The sequence below is a fragment of the Lissotriton vulgaris genome, chromosome 5 (assembly GCF_964263255.1).
Source record: "Lissotriton vulgaris chromosome 5, aLisVul1.2, whole genome shotgun sequence".
NCBI classification, from domain to species: domain Eukaryota; kingdom Metazoa; phylum Chordata; class Amphibia; order Caudata; family Salamandridae; genus Lissotriton; species Lissotriton vulgaris.
Window position 1 is genome coordinate 1191855239 of NC_141693.1, and position 18514 is coordinate 1191873752.

General features: G+C 43.4%; 1 protein-coding gene across 1 annotated transcript in view; it reads right to left on the minus strand.

The window, feature by feature from the left end:
- The window catches only part of LOC147712250 (scavenger receptor cysteine-rich domain-containing protein DMBT1-like), a 426380-nt gene that overhangs the window by 210721 nt on the left and 197145 nt on the right, over positions 1 to 18514 (minus strand). Inside the window, exon 4 of the mRNA XM_086922980.1 lies at positions 8976 to 8999. Coding sequence (XP_086779106.1) covers positions 8976 to 8999 — 24 coding nt within the window. The remainder of the gene's footprint in view (positions 1 to 8975; positions 9000 to 18514) is intronic.

Here is an 18514-nt window from a genome sequence, read left to right on the forward strand (position 1 = left end):
AGGCACACGGTCAAGACTGATTTGCATATAGCTGTGTCTGTACTGGGGTGACAAATTTAGCTAAGGAACGATGATGGATTCAACCCAGATCTGTGACTGGGGGTGAGTGTCTGAAACATTTCAGCGCTCTATCCATCATCTCCTTGGTTTGTTTCTTTCAATAAGACAACTAGGCTGCCTCCTCTTTTACCTATGCAATTTTGTGTCACAGTTTGATATCATAGTGGAACGATTTCATGCCATACTGGTGCTGTATCGTCTCTGAGCCATAATTCAGTTAGGAAATGTAAGCCAGGTTCTGTGTTAATGAGTAGGTCAAATACGTGGGCCTTGGTTTTCTTTTTTTTTAACGAATGAACATTTATCAGTTGGCAGGCTAAATCATTTGTTTTGGAGCTGATGTGAGTTTGTGCTGCAAGAGATCGAGAACTGACCATCAAAGTTGTGGGTGGTCATGTATTGTTGATGGTGTTAACTATTGCAGGACAGTGAAAGTTTTGGTTTTGTTTATCATTATCTTTCTCCAAGAAGCTTAGACATTTGGTTGAGTCTGGCTGTGTGGGTGGTAGTGTGTCTGCTTGACATTGAGAGGTGGGGCCCAGAAGTGGCGTGTGAAAGGTTGATTTGTTGTGTAGTAGCAAAGGGGGTGCAAGGTTATGAAGAGTGTCATGGAGTTTCTTTTTTTTGTATGTTGAAGGTGGAAGATGCATGGGTTAGGAGTAGTGGTGGAGCATGAAGATATTCTTTTATAATTCAGACTTCAGCAGTGGTTTACAAATGAGTGAATGAGTGCTGTTGTGTGCTTATGGATTGGATTATGATGGTATGCAGAGAAAAATAGATGCATGTAGGAATGTTGAGATGGGGAAGTTTTTAAATATGTGAGATTTTGTTGAGCTAAACTGTGTGGATGTGTTTGTTTTTGTTAGGTACTATTATCTAGTTGTTTTAGTGACTTAATGTGTAGGCTTTGAGTGTGAAGGACTGGTGAGTTGTGCATGTTGAAGTAGAAGGGCTAGAATTATGTGTAAGAGTAGGTATAATAAATGATTTAAAAAGTGTTGAGAGGGTTAGCAAGGGCAATGCTAGGAGCAGGTAGAGAGTAGTGAAAGGGTTTGTTTGGAAAGGGTGTGAGTTTTATGTGTCATAGGTAAATGAGTAAACTGTATATTTGGTTGTGTTGTATTTTGTGGGTGTAGGGGTGGTATGGTACATATGATTTTGTTATATGACTGGGTAGTATGTTTGTGAATGAGTATCGGTGGATTGAACATGTTTGATGGTAGAGAAATGTGTGATTTTGTTTTGAGCTGTGTGCATGGCTGTTTTTGTGGCTGTTTCCTGAAGTGTGGTTCAAGATTGTGAAATTAGCTGCATCTCTGGCCCTCATGCCTCATTGGACCAAGCAGGCAATCACTCTTGTCCTCTCCACCCTTAGTATTGACGCCAGGCTGAGACACTCTGGGGGAAGGGATGCTAAATGCAATGCTGTGCAATGTAAATAGATGATGTTGCATATAATTGTTTATTTTTAAATATATATTTAAAGTGTGATATGGGTATGAGGTATAGGTAGATGATCAGTGCACTGGTGAATGATAATAGTAAGCACATAGTTAACTTAAAATTTCCTTTCTAGGTTTTGGGACGTAGACATTATTTATATGTTTGTCAGTGTTAATTCTTTTTTACATTTATAGAGAATTGTTTTGGTGGTTTTTAAGTTAGATGAAACATCTGTATTTATTTAGTAAGAGTCTGATTTCAATAAATTATACTTTTCATTTTGAGTTATGTTTCGTTTGTAAATTATTTGTTTTGGTTCTTATTTTTGTATCCTTGAGTAGAGGCTATTTTGAAAGATGTTTTTTTCTAAGACATACAGGTTAAACAACTGTAGGAAAATACCATCTGTTCCATGATGTAAAGCCATATTTTTGCCCAATCTGTTTTTGCTGGCTGTAGATCTCTGGCCACGATACCCCTACTATATGGTGGCAAAGGACATGAGTTCTTCAATTCAACATGGTTGAATTGGCATAACCCTAATTGGCGTATTTAACTTATCTGTACATCTCTAGTATGTGTACCATGGGCTCGTAAGTTAAATGCTACTAGTGCACTGCAGCACCTTTTGTGCCGTTCAATACAGTAGCAGTGTAAACAGGACTAGAGTAGTTTTAAAACTTCAAATCAGCCTGTCAGAGTCAACCCTTCAAGAGGTCTATGGTATTAAAAGTAAGACATGCAGAAAATTAAAGTGAAACGTTCCTATAGTGACTAGCACTGGAGCAAGGCTAGATGTTCCATTGAGAAATACTGGAATGCACCATAAAATGTAATTAAAATATTTCTGGCAAGGAAACACCCACTAAAATAATGTGTGGACTCTTTGTATTATTTATTAAACACCCAATGTACTAGTGAAGTTGGATTTTTAATACATTTTAGGGTAAAAGTATTTTTAGAAATATATTTGTATCCTATCAAAAGCCTCTGAAGGCTAATCCGCATTAGCCTCCAGGTGCAGGCTCAAGGCCAGAAGGAGGAGTGAAAACTGCTCCCAGAGGCAAAGTCCTTGGTGTTGTAAAGTGTTTATGTTCCCTTTGCCAGGATGATGATTTGGGGAGTGCCTCAAACTTAATTAATTCAAAGGGGCCTATCCTCTCACAGGGAGATGCAACCTAGACTGGACCTTTTGTTTGTGCTTCCTGTCAGATAGATACCAATCCCAAAGGGGGAGGAGCTTCCCCTAGGACCGGTTTAGCATGACCACAGAGCAGGGACTTCTCATTTCCATGTCCACCCCTCTGGGGTGTGCAGTCAGTCTCTGCACAATGAGAAAAGAGCTTTACCATACAGGACCTAGGCAGGTAGGGGTCCGCTGGATTATTTACTGTAGGGAATACAGGAAATGCTACAAAAGTGGAAAAGGTAACCTCTGGACACTTTTACCCCATTGGTTGAAAATGAGAGAAGAGTCATCCCCACTAACAAGCCAGTGCCAGGCACACATTCGGTGTCCCAATATCCTCTTTAGAGCACTATTGGACCTGAGGAAGATCAAAAAAAGTACTGAAGGACCTGTCTGAGACCTCATGTTCAAAGTACAGGGACACAATAAACTACAATATACGTTTTCTGAAGATTTCCAGCTGATCAGTTAGAACTAAACCTTCCATGGATTCTGTTTTTGGCCTCTGCTTTACTGAGTTCTGCCCCATAAGTTATGTTTCCGAGGACCTAGAACCTAGGGCTGGGTGGACTTCTTCTTTCACTTAAAAACGTTTTGACTCAAAGGGCTTTCAGGGGACCAGGACAAATCTGTCAAGCTGATCTGAACCAAGAGCATTACCTCTAGTCTGAAGACTCAGGTTAATCTTGATCCTTACATCAAATTCTCCTTAGCGAGACCTTGCAGAGATTGTTGTCTGTCCTCTTCTGCCACAGCCTTGCCCCTCTAGAAGATTCCAATCTACAAAAAAGTAACTAAGTGCAAACAAAGAAACCTTGACCAGACAAAGGCATCAAAAGTATCCAGCTGGTCCCAAAAGTATCCGGCTGGTGAGGGACTTTCCTTGGCCAAGAAATTTGAATTTTTCTTTATCAAAGCTTTTCCCGAAAAACCCTAATGGCTTCATTTGGACGTCATCTGATAGCTTTCCGACCTCATGGAGCCCTCCTTGGCTACATCCTGCTACTGTGGCCCACTGAAAACCTAGTTGTTGTGTCTAACCTGCGGTCAGCCCCAAATTCCCTCCAAGTCCCAGTCTAATCCAATGAGTTGACTGAGGTTGGTACTTAACACCTGTTGGTGCTATTTTTAGTTTATACTTTAAACTTTCATAATCAGATTCCCATATAGGATTGTTGCCATTTGGTGTAATTTATTTCAATTAACTCTTATAGTTGTTGGCAGTATAAAGAAATATACTTGGAATACAAGAATTATATTGAATTATATTGTTTTCTTGTTGAACTGTTGTTCGAAAATCATGGATTTTGTTGTGTCAATTGTGATTAAATAATTGTACTTTCTTGAGAAAATTCAGCACTCCCAGCTCATTCTTTGAGTACCTATTTGGATAATTTGGGGTTGGACGGTGCCCTAGTAGCTCGTAGTAGTGTAACCAAAAGGATATTAACTGTTAAAATTATCCCTCAGAGTGCACCAAAGTATACCCTACGTCGTCCACCTTTTTTGTTAACCCATTGATTTTGATGCTGTCCCCTATTTACAAGGGTGGCATAAGTCGGAGGCAGTGCCAAAATTAAGACCAGGGAGAACCTAGTCTTAACATGGAGAAACTTTAAGAAATGTTTTATTTCTCTTCATTTTTGCTGTTTCTATGTGTGATGTATTGTGAAGCACACATAGAAACCGCAAAATGCCATGAATGATTGTTTATTGAAAGGAAGGTATCCCTTCCTGCACATAAAGAATCATTAGTAAAAAGACTATTTACAACTTCTATGTGTGCTGCACAATGCAGCACACATAGAAGTTTCAAATTGCCATTTGTGATTGTTTATGTGTCGAAAGGGACACCTTCCTGCACATAAACAATCATTCCCTCAATGAAGGTATCCTTGCGCTATGGTGCAAGGGTGCCTGTGTTGGCGCTAGGCAGCTTAATTTAGCTCCAGCACTAGGGAAAATGCAAGGATGTGCTGTATCTTTGTAAATACAGCTCATCCCTGCGTTTTCAGAATGGCGGAGCGTGGAGCTAGCATTTTGTGCTAAACGCCAATCTCTGCCATTCCCTTGCAAATATTCCCCTATATGTTTTCCTACAAACAATGTATCATTCTTTGCTTTAACTACTTATTACTTGTTCAAGTGAATCAGAACTAACATTAGATTTTCTACCATCACCGCCATAATAACAAGTATTTAAGGTCTCTTAACCCCTTCCCTGCTCATGAGGAGCTCAGCTCGTCATGAGGCACACTGGAGCTGTGCTTATGACGAGCTGAGCTCGTCATAAAAAAAGGAGAATAGCAATTTCCAGCACAGGATGGGAATTGCCTTAGCAGCCAAGGTGTTAGTGGCTCACTTGTTGCAACTAGTTAATTTCTAGAATTCTGGTCTGTAATCATGCTTCACTCATAAAATTAGGAGAAGTAAAGTTTCACAATTTCTATCACAAGTTGATAGTCCTCTATGAGATGTTACTAGATAGAACAGTGAAGAGTGCATACAGATAAGTAAAAAAAGTGGTTAGTTGAACATCACTATTAGTATTCCATAAATTTGTGATAATGGGATTGTAGTCACTGATTTTTTGATTCCTGTTTGTTGCATTGTTTTTTTATTTTCCAGAAGCATTGTGACGTACTCCTGACAGTGCACTAATAATTTGTCTTTTTCCTAAGAATGATCTTGTGAAATCACATCTATTGCTATACTTTTAGCGCAGACAGGGACTCCTTGTTGCACAAACACAAACAATCATGAACCCCAGTATAAGTGTCCATGTGTTACTGCAAGTTTGCACAAATTGTGGCAGCACATAGACACAGCATAGCTGTCCCACCATGTGTAGATGCAGATTTGTAATTTTGTGAAGGGTAAAGGTAATCGAAATAGGGGATTGCCCACTTCAAGGAGCTACGGTATGTGGAGGGAGTGGGTGCTCCATAAAAGCAGTGCACAAGATAATAGCTGTGTAGTAGATACTTCAACGGCTGATGGGGGTCCAGTTTCTAGAGGGACTGACCTCTATGTGAAGAGCTGTACATAGGGAAAAGGTAGATAGTAGTAGAAGTTGGTCACTTAATGAGGCTTGGGTGTCTGAAGGGACAATGCTCTCTGTGTACACTTCTGTAGAAGAGGAAGGTTATGTCTAGTAGGGGCTTGGGCTTGGGTGTCTGGAGGCAGTGGACTTATCGTATGAGTTTCACCTTTTAATGTGATTTTGTATGTTTCTATTGGTGTGCTCTTTGTTCCGAGGTACTCTACCGGGATCACACAGGGGCCATGCTGGCTCCCATATTTTTTCTCATACTTTTCTCACAGAGGTTATAGAAGGTGCTCATAAAGCTGAAATGGGACCACATTTTCTATAAATTCAAATAACTTCCTTAGGCATGTAAGATTAAACTGTCATTCTGTGTAAAACATGTATTTCTAACAGAAGAGCAGCCTGTCAGATGATACCCTACCACTGTAGCCGCCCACAGTGCTCGACTGATCAAGTTGAACAGCTAAAGTGCTAATATTCTGTATCATGACAGAAGAGTGGCACAGAAAAGGCCATCTTGATGGATTCAAAGCTGTAAAACCTCAAAGCATTTCCTTTTGAAATTAACAAAATGAGGGGGGTTGTTTTGTAATATAAACTAGAGTTAGTGCTCTAACAGGTCAAAATGAGGACACATTTTCTATGAGTTCTCAAATATATTTCTCAAATATATTTCTCATCCATGTCAGTAAACCATTCTAACATGAAACATGAAACATGAAACATGTCATTTATACATCAGCAGCAGTCTGCCAGCAATGTCATCAATGATGGCATTTGAGAGGTCATCAGTGAGGTTATCAATGGTGTCATGTAGCAGGTCATGAGTGATTTAATGTATGAGGTTATTAAGCAGTGCATGATGGGTGCGCAAATTATAGTTAGATCACTGAACTATAGTTGGTAAATTTCAGCATTTTTTTGTTTATAAATGTTAGTTTCTAACCATTGAACACATACACACCCCCACATTTATATAGTTATATATGTGTGTGTCACTATGTGGAAGTTCAATACTTTCTATTTGTCTGTGCCCTTGCACAATATTTTAATTTAGCATCATTTATTTGGTTTTGCAATTATTTTGCTGTTCTAAACTGTAAACTACATTGGTTTTAATATTAAAATTGTAATCCAATCCTACTACAAAACTAAAAAGGTCTTGAAATATTTACTAATTGATCATATGTTTTAAACTGTGTTGTTAAATAAATAATGAAATGTTTAGGTTAAACTTTTTTAATGCTATATAATTCAATGTTAAATGTAGTTTACGATTCATTGGAACTGTAAAAGATGTTTACAAAAGCAATTTAACAAAATATGTTTTGTAAAATGATCTTATCACACACTGCGCTCTGACAGAACATCCCTTTGACACAATGCACTGATGGCAGCATATACCTCAAACATTGCAGCCGGGGGGGGGGGGGGGGGGGTAACTTTATTGTTTAGGTTAAATTAAACCATTACAAAAAAAATATATTAAAACAATCTCCACAAGTAGAATTAAAAAGGAAAATGTAAAAGCGAGAAATTTTTGTTTAAAAGTAACATTACTAAAATCAATAAACATGAGTGGCAAATTGTTCATAGCAGCTGGTCACAGCCCGAAATTTCCTCTTTAGCCGACTGCCTGGCATTGTAATTTTCGTTCTGCTAGTATCAGAAATTTCACCAGCTTCCCATTTAGCGGTGGAAGACCAGGATCAAAACAAGCAAGAACTGCTTGTCTGCGTGAGCGGATACTTAGTTCGTTAAAGGCTGTTTTTAACAGGGCTGCTCTCTCCTCGTTCAGCCTCGAGCAAGTGCATAGTAAATGTTCTAAGTCTTCGACTCCTATTGCGCACAGCCGGCATCTAGTCCCATAGTTTGTTCTCAGCCACGGTGGTAGATATGGAATGGCAGGTAGGATCCCCAACCTATATTTTAAAAAGGCTTCTTTTGTTTTCCAGCCATATCCCAGACCAAAATATGCTTGGAGCCCCGGTGTTTTGTATGTCCACAGACTCATCCAGGCATGGCGCCTGTGAGAAAAGGTGGCTTTGTCCTCCACATGAGAATGTCTTTTTAAGCTCTTGTTCACTGCATGCTTAAATTGTGCATGCGATAAAGGAATCTCTCATAGCTCTTTTAGACCTGTAGTACTCAGGGACTCCTCTAAGTATTTTTTCGCCTGTGTTCCAGAGGAGTTGGTCAGGTATTGCCAGAGCTGTTGATTCAAGGAGTTTTCCGGTGAACTCTTTATTTTGTGCCAACACTTTATATATGACCCTCTACGTGCAGACCAAATTCTAAATGAATCTGAGCTTGTGAGGTATAGGATGGCAAATGAAAGAGAAGTCTGTAGGCCTTTGATATAGTTATATCTAGAAGTTTTGCATCAGTACCTCTTAGGGCCTCACTGCCATACGTGATTGATGACTCTATTTTAGTTTTCGCCACTCGAAGCAGTGACAATAGTCTCACTCAAGTTGGACTTTAGCTGTTTCAGTGTCATGGTTATTAGCATCCCCTTCCTCTTAATGGCTTCTAATTGATTTTGGTAGCGGCCACCTTTATCAACTATGATCCCAAGGTATTTATATTCTGAGCAGCTAGAAATTACTTTTGTGCCAAGGGACCAAGTGTGCAACGTTTTGTTCCTAGTTATGGACAACACTTTGGTTTTGTTGATGTTGACTTCTAATAGATTGTCATCGGCGTACCCATGGAGCGTGTTAATCAGATTTTGAAGGCCCACTTTTGTGTGGCTGACCAGGACCACGTCATCAGCATAAGATATGCTGGGTAATGCTTTTCCCTCTAACCGGGGGGCGTGGGAATTGCAAGCCTCTAGTGCGGGTGGCAGGTCAAACATTGCAGCCCTCTTATACTCCATTATTCCTAAACCTCAACATTGTCTTATTCCAGCCTTCCCACACTCCAGTCCTCTCACACTCCTCCCATCCAGAACTCCTCCTTTGAAGCTACAACCACTTGACACTCAATTCCATCTAACACTCCAGCCCGCTGTCATGTCTTAGACTCTCTATCATTCCCTTGTAATTTGTTTCCTGAAAACCTGCCCAGTGCCACTCAGCTCCTCTTGAATCAAGCTCTCTTTTAGCATCCCTTTTGCAATGTATTGTTTTTTTTATGCTCAATTTTACAACAATCATTGTCTCTGATTTATTTCCAGCTATAACACCCTAGTTACAGGCAGTTACAGGCATGGGAGAAGTAAAATACCTTGTGTTGTTGCTCTTGTAGTAGCTGTTGAAAAAGAAAGAGAAGACAATCTTAGCCCTCATGCACAGTCATTGATTATTATGGTTCAAGAGTAAGACATGACTTTTAACAATTTATTTTTATAACACAGACTGTTCACTATAATACTTTCAATAAAGTATGTGACAACCATTGCCTCTTTTAATTTCGATTACTTAGTTTGAATTACCATTCTTTTCATCTTCTTTCATTTGTGGTGATGACCTTCAGGTAAGTATGGCAGTTGCATTGAAGAGTGATCTCACCTACACCTCTACGGCCCAATCCTACACAGTCCTCCTACAGGATAAATGTCAAACAGCTAAATGGACACACTACTCATACCCATTAAACCCTACTATGAGCCATAAATCTAAGTGCAGACCCATCCCCTTAAGCTACCTACAACAAGTAAGCATTCAAATAAACCTAATGCCAACATATCTGTCTAAACACAAACAGAAATCCCTAAATGTGTACACCTTAATCATAATCCCCTAAATCCAAAAGCCTTGTTCAGCACCTGAATGACTATTTCTAATCATAATATACCTACTAGTCAATTTCACCCTCTAAATCCAGATCTCTAATCTTAAAACTAAGGCTAAACAACTGCGAAACTTTTTAGTAATAATAATTGAAACTAGTTTAATACGAGGTTTAGAAGTGTGTTTATTAATATGAGTTAGTTGTGCCACAAGTTGGTGAAAACCACCATGTTATTTAATATGGATCCTGTTTCTGCCTCTGCTTTCTAGTCTTGCATTCACTTTCCCACATCAGGCCCCCCCACCAGGCAACTCCTTTCCCCACAGGCTTCACAGAAAGTAAACACAACTGATGTAATGTTTTCATTCACCATGAATTCAAAGGGCTTATTAAAATGTACTACTATGTAGTTTGTAACGTTCAAGGTTTCTTCCATCGTGTTTCCATGGTCTAGTTCAGCTTCGTACATTCATGAAGAGCTTTTTCTAAAGGTTGCAAGCTATGTTCAAATGCTCTCCGATAGACAGTATCAATAGAAAGCATTATTGCTTGTTTAGAAAATGGGATAGTGCTGCTCACTGACTTGAAATTCTCTGATTTGCCAATTAACTTAATCAAGAGATCATGCCATGCTCAAGCTCTGCTTTAGTTAATCTTGAATGCAACAACTGTGTATAAAATCTACTTGATTTTGGGGCATCTCTGAGATTTTTCCTTGCAGATTTTTACGTTCCATTAGGGCTTTTAGCTAACTTGTCTTGATGTTGTTGCTTATTTGGCACTTAGAATGATTTCAGACTTTTGACTACTCTTTATTAATTATGCACTTTGAGCCTGCATGGCATTTATTCTGTATGGCTTGATATTTGAGTTTTCTGTAATAAAACCTTTTAACTTCACAGCTTTTGTACTAGTGATCTGAAGATTTTGGAATATCAAAATTATTAGGGTATGTTTGACCTGGCATCATTGGTGTGAGTCTCCATTCCATTTTGGACGGATTGCCTCCTCTATTTTGATATGTTTTTGCTGGTTATATGCTTTGGGCACTGTGCCACTGCTATTCAGTGACACAGTGCAAGTGCTCCCTATGTTAAATTGATGTACTAATTGGTGATTCCATGATTGGGTTATTTGATTTACCTGTCAGCCCCTAGTACCGTGCACCATGTGTGCCGAGGGCTTGTAAATCAAATGCTGCTGGAAGCTTGCAGCACTGGTAGTGCCACCCACAGAAGCAGCTTGTAAAGCGTGCAGTCTAGCACTGCCATGTCAACTTGGCAAGTGCACCCACTTGCCAGTCCCTAAAGCTTCCCTCTGCTTCATATTAGACAGCCCTATGGTAGGCCGAAGGGCAGGATGCATTGTAAGTATAAGGTAGGACATCCTCTGATGTGTGTAGCATGTCCTAATAGTGAACTACAGCCATTTTTGTTTTTCACTATTGAAGGCTACCTGTTCTCCATAGGCTAGAATAGGCAGTTAGATTATTACATTCTTATAAACCTAACTGACTCAGTGAACATGGTAGAAATTCGAATTACGTATGCCTGAACGCAGAATAATAAAATACATATTTTTAGTAAAGTTGGTTTTAATATTCTGTGTAAAAATACCACCTTTAGAAATTAGGTATTTTCTTGCCTAACTGTCCAGGCCTGCCTCTGCTATGTTGTGTATTCCTTGTCTGGGTTTGTGAGTGACAGGACTGGGGGATTCCAGGAGACAGGCTGGAGCAGCCCAGTTGTGAATAGAGAGATCTGCATCTAGATGAGAGGGAGGAGTTGCACCTGGGACCTGAATAGGCCTGGGCCTTCCCTCTACAATGCTGGCTCCACCTCCTGTGGCTTATCTGATGTCTTTGCCCTGCACTGTGAAAGGGGAGAAGAAATCTTGTCAACAAAGTGCTCCAGAGCTGTATCTTCCCTCCCCTGTGCTGGCTCCACCTCCTGTGGAGGTCTCTGCCCTGCACAGTGAAAGGAAGAAGAAAGTCATGTAAACAAAGTGCTAAGAAACTGGTTTGGACTAGGAAAAGTATACCCTGATCCCAAGATATTAGATAACTTCTGGAACAAGAAACATTTTGCCAAGGAGAAGAACGAAGGAAGCTGCAGGAGTTTGACTGCCCAAGGGCTTGAACTGTGCTTGCCTCCTGCTGAAGTCTCAGGGAAAAAAGACTTAATCTCCAGCTCTCCTCTGAATTGCCTTCCTGGGAATTCTCAACCCCAGACATTTGCGTGCCGCTGGTAGCTGGAAGCACGATGCATCTACTGGAAGCGTGTTGCCGCCGCCGCTGAAATCGTCGCATCGCTGGTGAAGCGAGCCTTCTCCGCATTTGCCTGGAAGCGTGTGTTCATCGAAGCTGCCTGCTGTCTCATCACCGGAGAAGTGTGACGCCATCGAAAGAGTCGCCATCGCACCACCAAGGAAGTGTGTCGCAGGGCCTGTTGCGGTTCCTAAAGTACAGAGTCGTTGCAAGGCTGCCAGGGCACCTACACATCATCATTGCAGCGTTATCGCATCACTGCATCACGCACCATCTTCTCGCATCACAACTGGATCATCGCATCGCATCAAGGCGCCATCTTGCGCACCGCAACTGGCCCGCAGGCCGAGAATCTACGCATCACCTCCGCACCGGTAAGGATTACGTCGCATCCCTTACTCTGCGCAAGCATTGAGTCAAGACGCATCATTTCCTCCAGATCACGGAACCAACGCATATCTCCTTTTGCGAGCCTTTTGTTTACTTTGCATTACGCATGTAGGTACTTTGTTGAGAACTTTGTCCCATTTATCATCAACTTGAAATAAGCAACATTTATCATCTTTACTTCAATTTTAAGTAAAGTTTTGTGGATTTTTGTCATTTGTGGTGTTGTGTTTAAGTGTATATAAAGAATACTTATTTTTTTAAAACCTGTGTTGTGTCCATCTGTAGTGTTTTCACTGTATTACTGTGTATATTCACAATTGCTTAACACAATGCCTACGAGATAAGCCTGTCTGCTCATGGCAAGCTACCAAGGGGGTGAGCAGGGGTTATTAAGGAGTGTAATCCCCTTATCCTGACTTAGAAGTAAGGATCCCTATTTGGACAAAGGTGAATACCATTGCCAACTAGAGACCTCCCCAATCTAACATTGGTGGTCAGCGGTGAGGATTTGGACTTTGCATTTGTGTTTCATGTACAGTGATTGGTGTACACTAGTAGTGAGTGCAGACCAAACACGGCCACATACTTTTTTTTTAGAATCTTTTTCCTTGAACTGTTAGTTTTTCCTGAAAACTCCCAATTTTTACTACCATGAGTAAACCAGCATCTGTTGCATCTATGGATCTTGAATTTGAGGAAGAGAGGTTGGATACCTACACTGTGAAACAGCTCAAACATCTGTGCAGGAAATTGAAAGTTGCTACACCAGGCATTTCTAAAAAGGAAGACTACCAAAAGGCGCTGAGGGCCTGGGTAGAAGAAAGAAATGCCCCTGGTCTTGTGGTTGAGCCAATTGTGGATGCATATGGGCCCATTGAGAGGCCAGTGTTTTCAGGTAGGGGAGGGGGACTCTCTCCAGCTGGCAGCAGTATCTCTTCCAAACGCATGTCCCCCAGAGAGTTGGAAGACAGGGAGAGAAATAGGGTACCGAAGCTGGAGTTGGCTAAGCTTGAGATGGAGAGTCAGAGGGAAACAGAGAATAATAGGTTGTCTTTGGAAAGAGAGAGAATGAGAATGGAGCATGAGAGAATGTTGAGGGAGTTAGAAGCCAAGGGCTTTGAAATCAATCCCGATGGTGGCAGCGCACCATATGTGCCTTCAGAAGGCAGAGTACATATTCCCAAGGACGTCATCAAAGATGTCCACAAAAGTGAAGATATTGGGTAGTGGTTTGCAGTCTAATAGATAGCAATGTTGTCCCACCGGGTCCCTGAGAAGGATTGGGGAGAGGGGTTGTGGGGACGCTTTTTAACTGAAGGTAGAGATACTTTGTTATACTTGCCCAGTGATCATAGGATGTCTTATGCCCACATGAAAGAAGCACTGATGACAAGGTATGAGTTAACTCCAGAACTCTATAGGCAGAGGTTCAGGAATTGTAAGAAGCTGGAGGGAACCACGCGGGTAGAATATGTGTCTTTCTTTTGCAGAGCTATGGATGGTTGGGTGAAGGGTAGCAATGTGGATAATTTTCAAGTGCTCTTTGATTTGATTACTAGGGAGCACTTGTCTGCTAATTCTTTTTCCAGAGCTACGCCAGCAACTTATTAATAGCAAGTTGACTAACCCTAGAAAGCTTCCTGAAGAGGCGGACCGCTGGGTCAGTACCAGGTCCACAAGGGTAAACAGAGGGAGTTCCAGAAAGGGCCCCAAAGCAATTCCCAAGGTAGCCAAGGTAAGGGTTCCCAGCCTCCCCATGAGGTAAGTAAGGACCCCCGACAGATAAACCTGCTCATAGGGGGCCTGTTACCTGCTTTCAGTGTAAGCAGGTGGGACACCGTTAGTATGATCCCCAGTGTCTCCAAAAGGGTCAGTATGTGCCACCCCGTGTGCCACCCCATCAGAGGGCCAGTGTAGCCCTGGGTGGGGAGGAGATGGGTGCCCAAGGTGGGTGGGGTCCCGCAGAAATGTCCCTTGTCTCATTAGGAGACTTTGAGATTGTCCCTAGAACTCAGTTGCCTGATAACACTTGGATATACAAGCAGTGGGTGACCATCAATGGCCATTGAGTGGAGGCTCTGAGATACACAGGAGCCAGTGTGACAGCTGTCAAGTGTCACTTGGTGTCTGAAGAGCAGTTGGTCCTCAATGCATTCTTCCCAGTTGTTGTCGCTGACAACACAAAGAGCCATTGCAAAGTGGCTCAAGTTCCCTTTGAGTGGGGGGGTCTCTGGTATTCTTCATGTAGCTGTGAGGCCATCCATGCCTGTTGACTGTCTGTTAGGGAATGATTTAGAAAGCCCCCCTTGGGCTAAGGTGGGGAAGAAGGCGCATTGGGAGATGTTGGGTCTGCCTGAGTGGGCATGTGTGATCACTCTGTCATTGGAAGCTAACTGGAGCCTGAAAGTATGGCCGAGGGACCTGCCTTAAAGAGAAGAGGTAGGGGGCACGGGAAACCAGCCCCCATTGTTCCCACGGTCCAGGAGGATGCAGACTTTAAGGGGGATGCCCTGGAACTTACAGGGGAGCAGGTTTCTGAACTGGGGAACCTACCTGAGCTGACCCATTGGCAGCAAGAAGGGGGTCCCTCCAGAGAGGAGTTTGTAGAAGAGCAGCAGAAGTGCCCTTCTCTTGTGGGTTTGAGGCAACAGGCCACAAACCAGGCAGCAGGTGATCAGTCTGGATCACATTGGATCTAGTGGGAGAACAGTCTCCTATATAGTGAGCCTAAGGCTGCAGTTCCTGGGTCAGCCAGTGTGCTGGTGGTACCCCAGCGCTTCAGAGCCTTCCTACTGGGTTTGGCTCATGATGTTCCTTTAGCTGGTCATCAGGGGCAGAACAAGACCTTTGAAAGGCTTGTCTCCCAATTTTCTTTTGCCCCAGATGTGGAAGAGTTCAGATACTCATTGTAGGTCCTGTCAAACTTGTCAGGCAAGTGGGAAAAGTGGAAGGAGGCACAAGGGCCCTCTCCAACCTTGCCCTGTAGTCAGTACCCCCTTTGAACGAGTGGGCATTGACATTGTAGGGCCACTGGACCCCAAGACAGCCATGGGCAACATGTTTATCCTGGTCTTGGTGGACCATGCTACCCAGTACCCGGAAGCCATTCTGCTCAGGACAGTGACGTCCCCCGTAGTGGGGATCTTCTCCTGTGAGAGGTTCCCCAGAGAGGTGGTGTCTGACTGTGGTACAAACTTCATTTCTAAATTTATGAAGTCTCTGTGAAAGGAGTGTGGTGTGACCTACAAGTTCACCACTCCTTACCACCCACAAGGTAATGGGCTGGTTGAAAGATTCAACCAGGCCCTCAAAGGCATGATCATGGGTCTTGAGAAACCAATAAGGCATAAGTGGGACTTCTTCTTGCCATGCCTTCTGTTTGCCTACCATGAGGTGCCACAAAAGTCTCTAGGGTTCAGCCCCTTTGAGCTTTTGTATGGTCACCCAGTAAGAGGACCTTTAAGTTTGGTCAAGGAAGGCTGGGAGCAATCTCCCAGGAAACCTCCCCAGGATATACATAGTTACATGCTGGCCTTCAGGAACCAGACTCGGCGATTCAGAGATCTCGCTCAGGCGAATCTGGAAGCCAGCCAGGAGGTAATGAAGAGGTGGTACGATCATAATGCTACTCTGATTGAGCTTCAACCTGGACAGAAAGTTTGGGTCATGGCCCCCGTGGAGCCTTGCGCGCTCCAGGACAGGTGGACCAGTCCATATGAGGTGGTGTAGCACAAGAGTGATGTCACTTATCTGGTGAACTTGCAGTCTTCCAGGAACCCCTTGCAGGTCCTGCGTGTTAACCGCCTGAAGCCCCACTTAGAAAGGTCCGAAGTGGGTATGCTCCTAGCAACAGATGTTGGAATGGAGGAGGAGACCAAGCTTTTTCCTGACCTCCTGTCTGCAACAGAGCAAGATGGGTCAGTGGATGGTGTCAGCCTCTCTGCCACACTGACCGCTGATCAGCAGCAAAATTGTCACCAGCTGTTGGGGCAATTCTCTGATCTATTTTCCTTGGTTCCTGGTGTCACAGAGTGGTACGTCCATGATGTGGACACTGGAGACAGTCCTCCTGTGAAGCACAAGGCTTACAGAGAACTGACAAGGTTAGGGCTTACATTAAGGAGGAAATCTCCAAAATGTTTGCTTTGGGGTAATTGAGTCCTCAAACTGTCCTTGGGCCAGCCCAGTGGCCTTGGTCCCAAAGGCTGCCTCGCCAGGTGCCACACCTAAACTCTGGTTCTGTGTGGACTACATCAATTCAGTAACCAGGACTAACGCACACCCCGTCTCCAGAGATGAAGAGCTCATTGATCAGTTAGGGGCTGCATGGTACCTCAGCACGTTTGATTTGACGTCTGGGTACTGGCAGATCGCCTTGACTGATGGGGCTAAGGAGAGGTCAGCATTTTCCACACCAGATGGGCACTGCCAATTCTGGGTTATGCCCTTTGGGATGAAGAATGCCCCTGCCACCTTTCAGAGGTTGGTCAAACAGGTGTTGGCTGGACTGGAGGATTTAAGTGCTGCCTACCTGGATGACATTGTAGTGTTCAGCGCCAGTTGGGAAGAACATCTGCACCACCTCTGGGAAGTGTTGATGGCACTGCGCAAGGCAGGCCTCATGATCAAGGCGAGTAAGTGGCAGATTGGGCAGGGTTCTGTGGTATACTTTGGTCACCAGGTAGGAGGCGGCCAGGTGGCGCCCCTACAACCCAAGATTGATACCATCCTAGCATGGGAACCCCCGAAGACTCAGACACAGGCGAGAACTTTTTTAGGATGCACAGGGTACTACAGGAGGTTTTTCAGGGGTATGCCAACATTGCTGCACCCTTGACTGAGCTGACTGTCAGGAAGCAGCCCAAGAAAGTGAACTGGACTGACACCTGTCAGAAGGCTTTTGACGCCCTGAAGACTGCAATGTGCACAGCACCCGTGCTTCAGGCGCCCAACTTCTCAAAAGAGTTCATTGTTCAGACAGACACTTCAAAGCATGGGGTAGGGTTGTTCTATCACAGATTAATGAAGAGGGCCTAGACCAACCTGTAGCCTTCATCAGTAGGAGGCTACTTCCACGGGAACAGAGGTGGAGTGCAACTGAGCGTGAAGCATTTGATGGGGTCTGGGCACTGAAGAAATTGAGACCATACTTGTTTGGGACTCACTTACTGGTTCAGACCGACCACAGGCCCCTCAGATGGCTAATGCGGATGAGGGGTGAGAACAGAAGGTTATTGAGGTGGTCCATTTCCCTACAGGATATGGACTTTACGGTGGAACACCGCCCTGGTACAGAACACACAAACACTGATGGTCTGTCCAGATTTTTCCACCTTAGTGAAGAGAACTCCCAAGGGGAAGGGTAGTTCTCCCCACATTTCAGCTGGGAGGGACACTTGTTAGACCTGGCATCATTGGCGTGAGTCCCCCTTCCATTTTTGATGGATTGCTTCCTCTGTTTTGATATGTTTTTGCTGGTTATATGCTTTGGGCACTGTGCCACTGCTATTCAGTGCCACAGTGCAAGTGCTCCCTATGTTGAATTGATATACAAATTGGTGATTCTATGATTGGGTTATTTGATTTACCTGTCAGCCCCTAGTACAGGGCACCATGTGTGCCCAGGGCTTGTAAATCAAATGCTGCTGGTGGGCTTCCAGCACTGCTTGTGCCACCCACAGAAGCAGCTTGTAAAGTGTGTCTCAGGCCTGCCATCGCAAGGCCTGTGTGCAGACTAGCACTGCCATGTCGACTTGGCAAGTGCACCCACTTGCCAGTCCCTAAGCCTTCCCTTTGCTTCATATTAGACACCCCTATGGTTGTCCCAAGGGCAGTGTGCATTGTAAGTATAAGGTAGGACATCCACTGATGTGTGTAGCATGTACTAATAGTGAACTACAGCCATTTTCGTTTTTCACTATTGAAGGCTACCTGTTCTCCATAGGCTAGAATTGGCAGAATAGGCAGTTAGATTATTACATTCTTATAAACCTAACTGACTCAGGGAACATGGTAGAAATTCGAATTTAGTATGTCTTAACGCAGAATAATAAAATACATATTTTTAGTAAAGTTGGTTTTAATATTCTGTGTAAAAATACCACCTTTAGAAATTAGGTATTTTCTTGCCTAGCTGTCCAGGCCTGCCTCTGCTATGTTGTGTATTCCTTGTCTGGGTTTGTGAGTGACAGGACTGGGGGATTCCAGGAGACCGGCTGGCGCAGCCCAGTAGTGAATAGAGAGATCTGCATCTAGATGGGAGGGAGGAGTTGCGCCCGGGATCTGATAGGGCTGGGCATTCGCTCCATAATGCTGTCTCCACCTCCTGTGGCTTGTCTGTTGTCTCTGCCCTGCAATGTGAAAGGAGAGAAGGAAT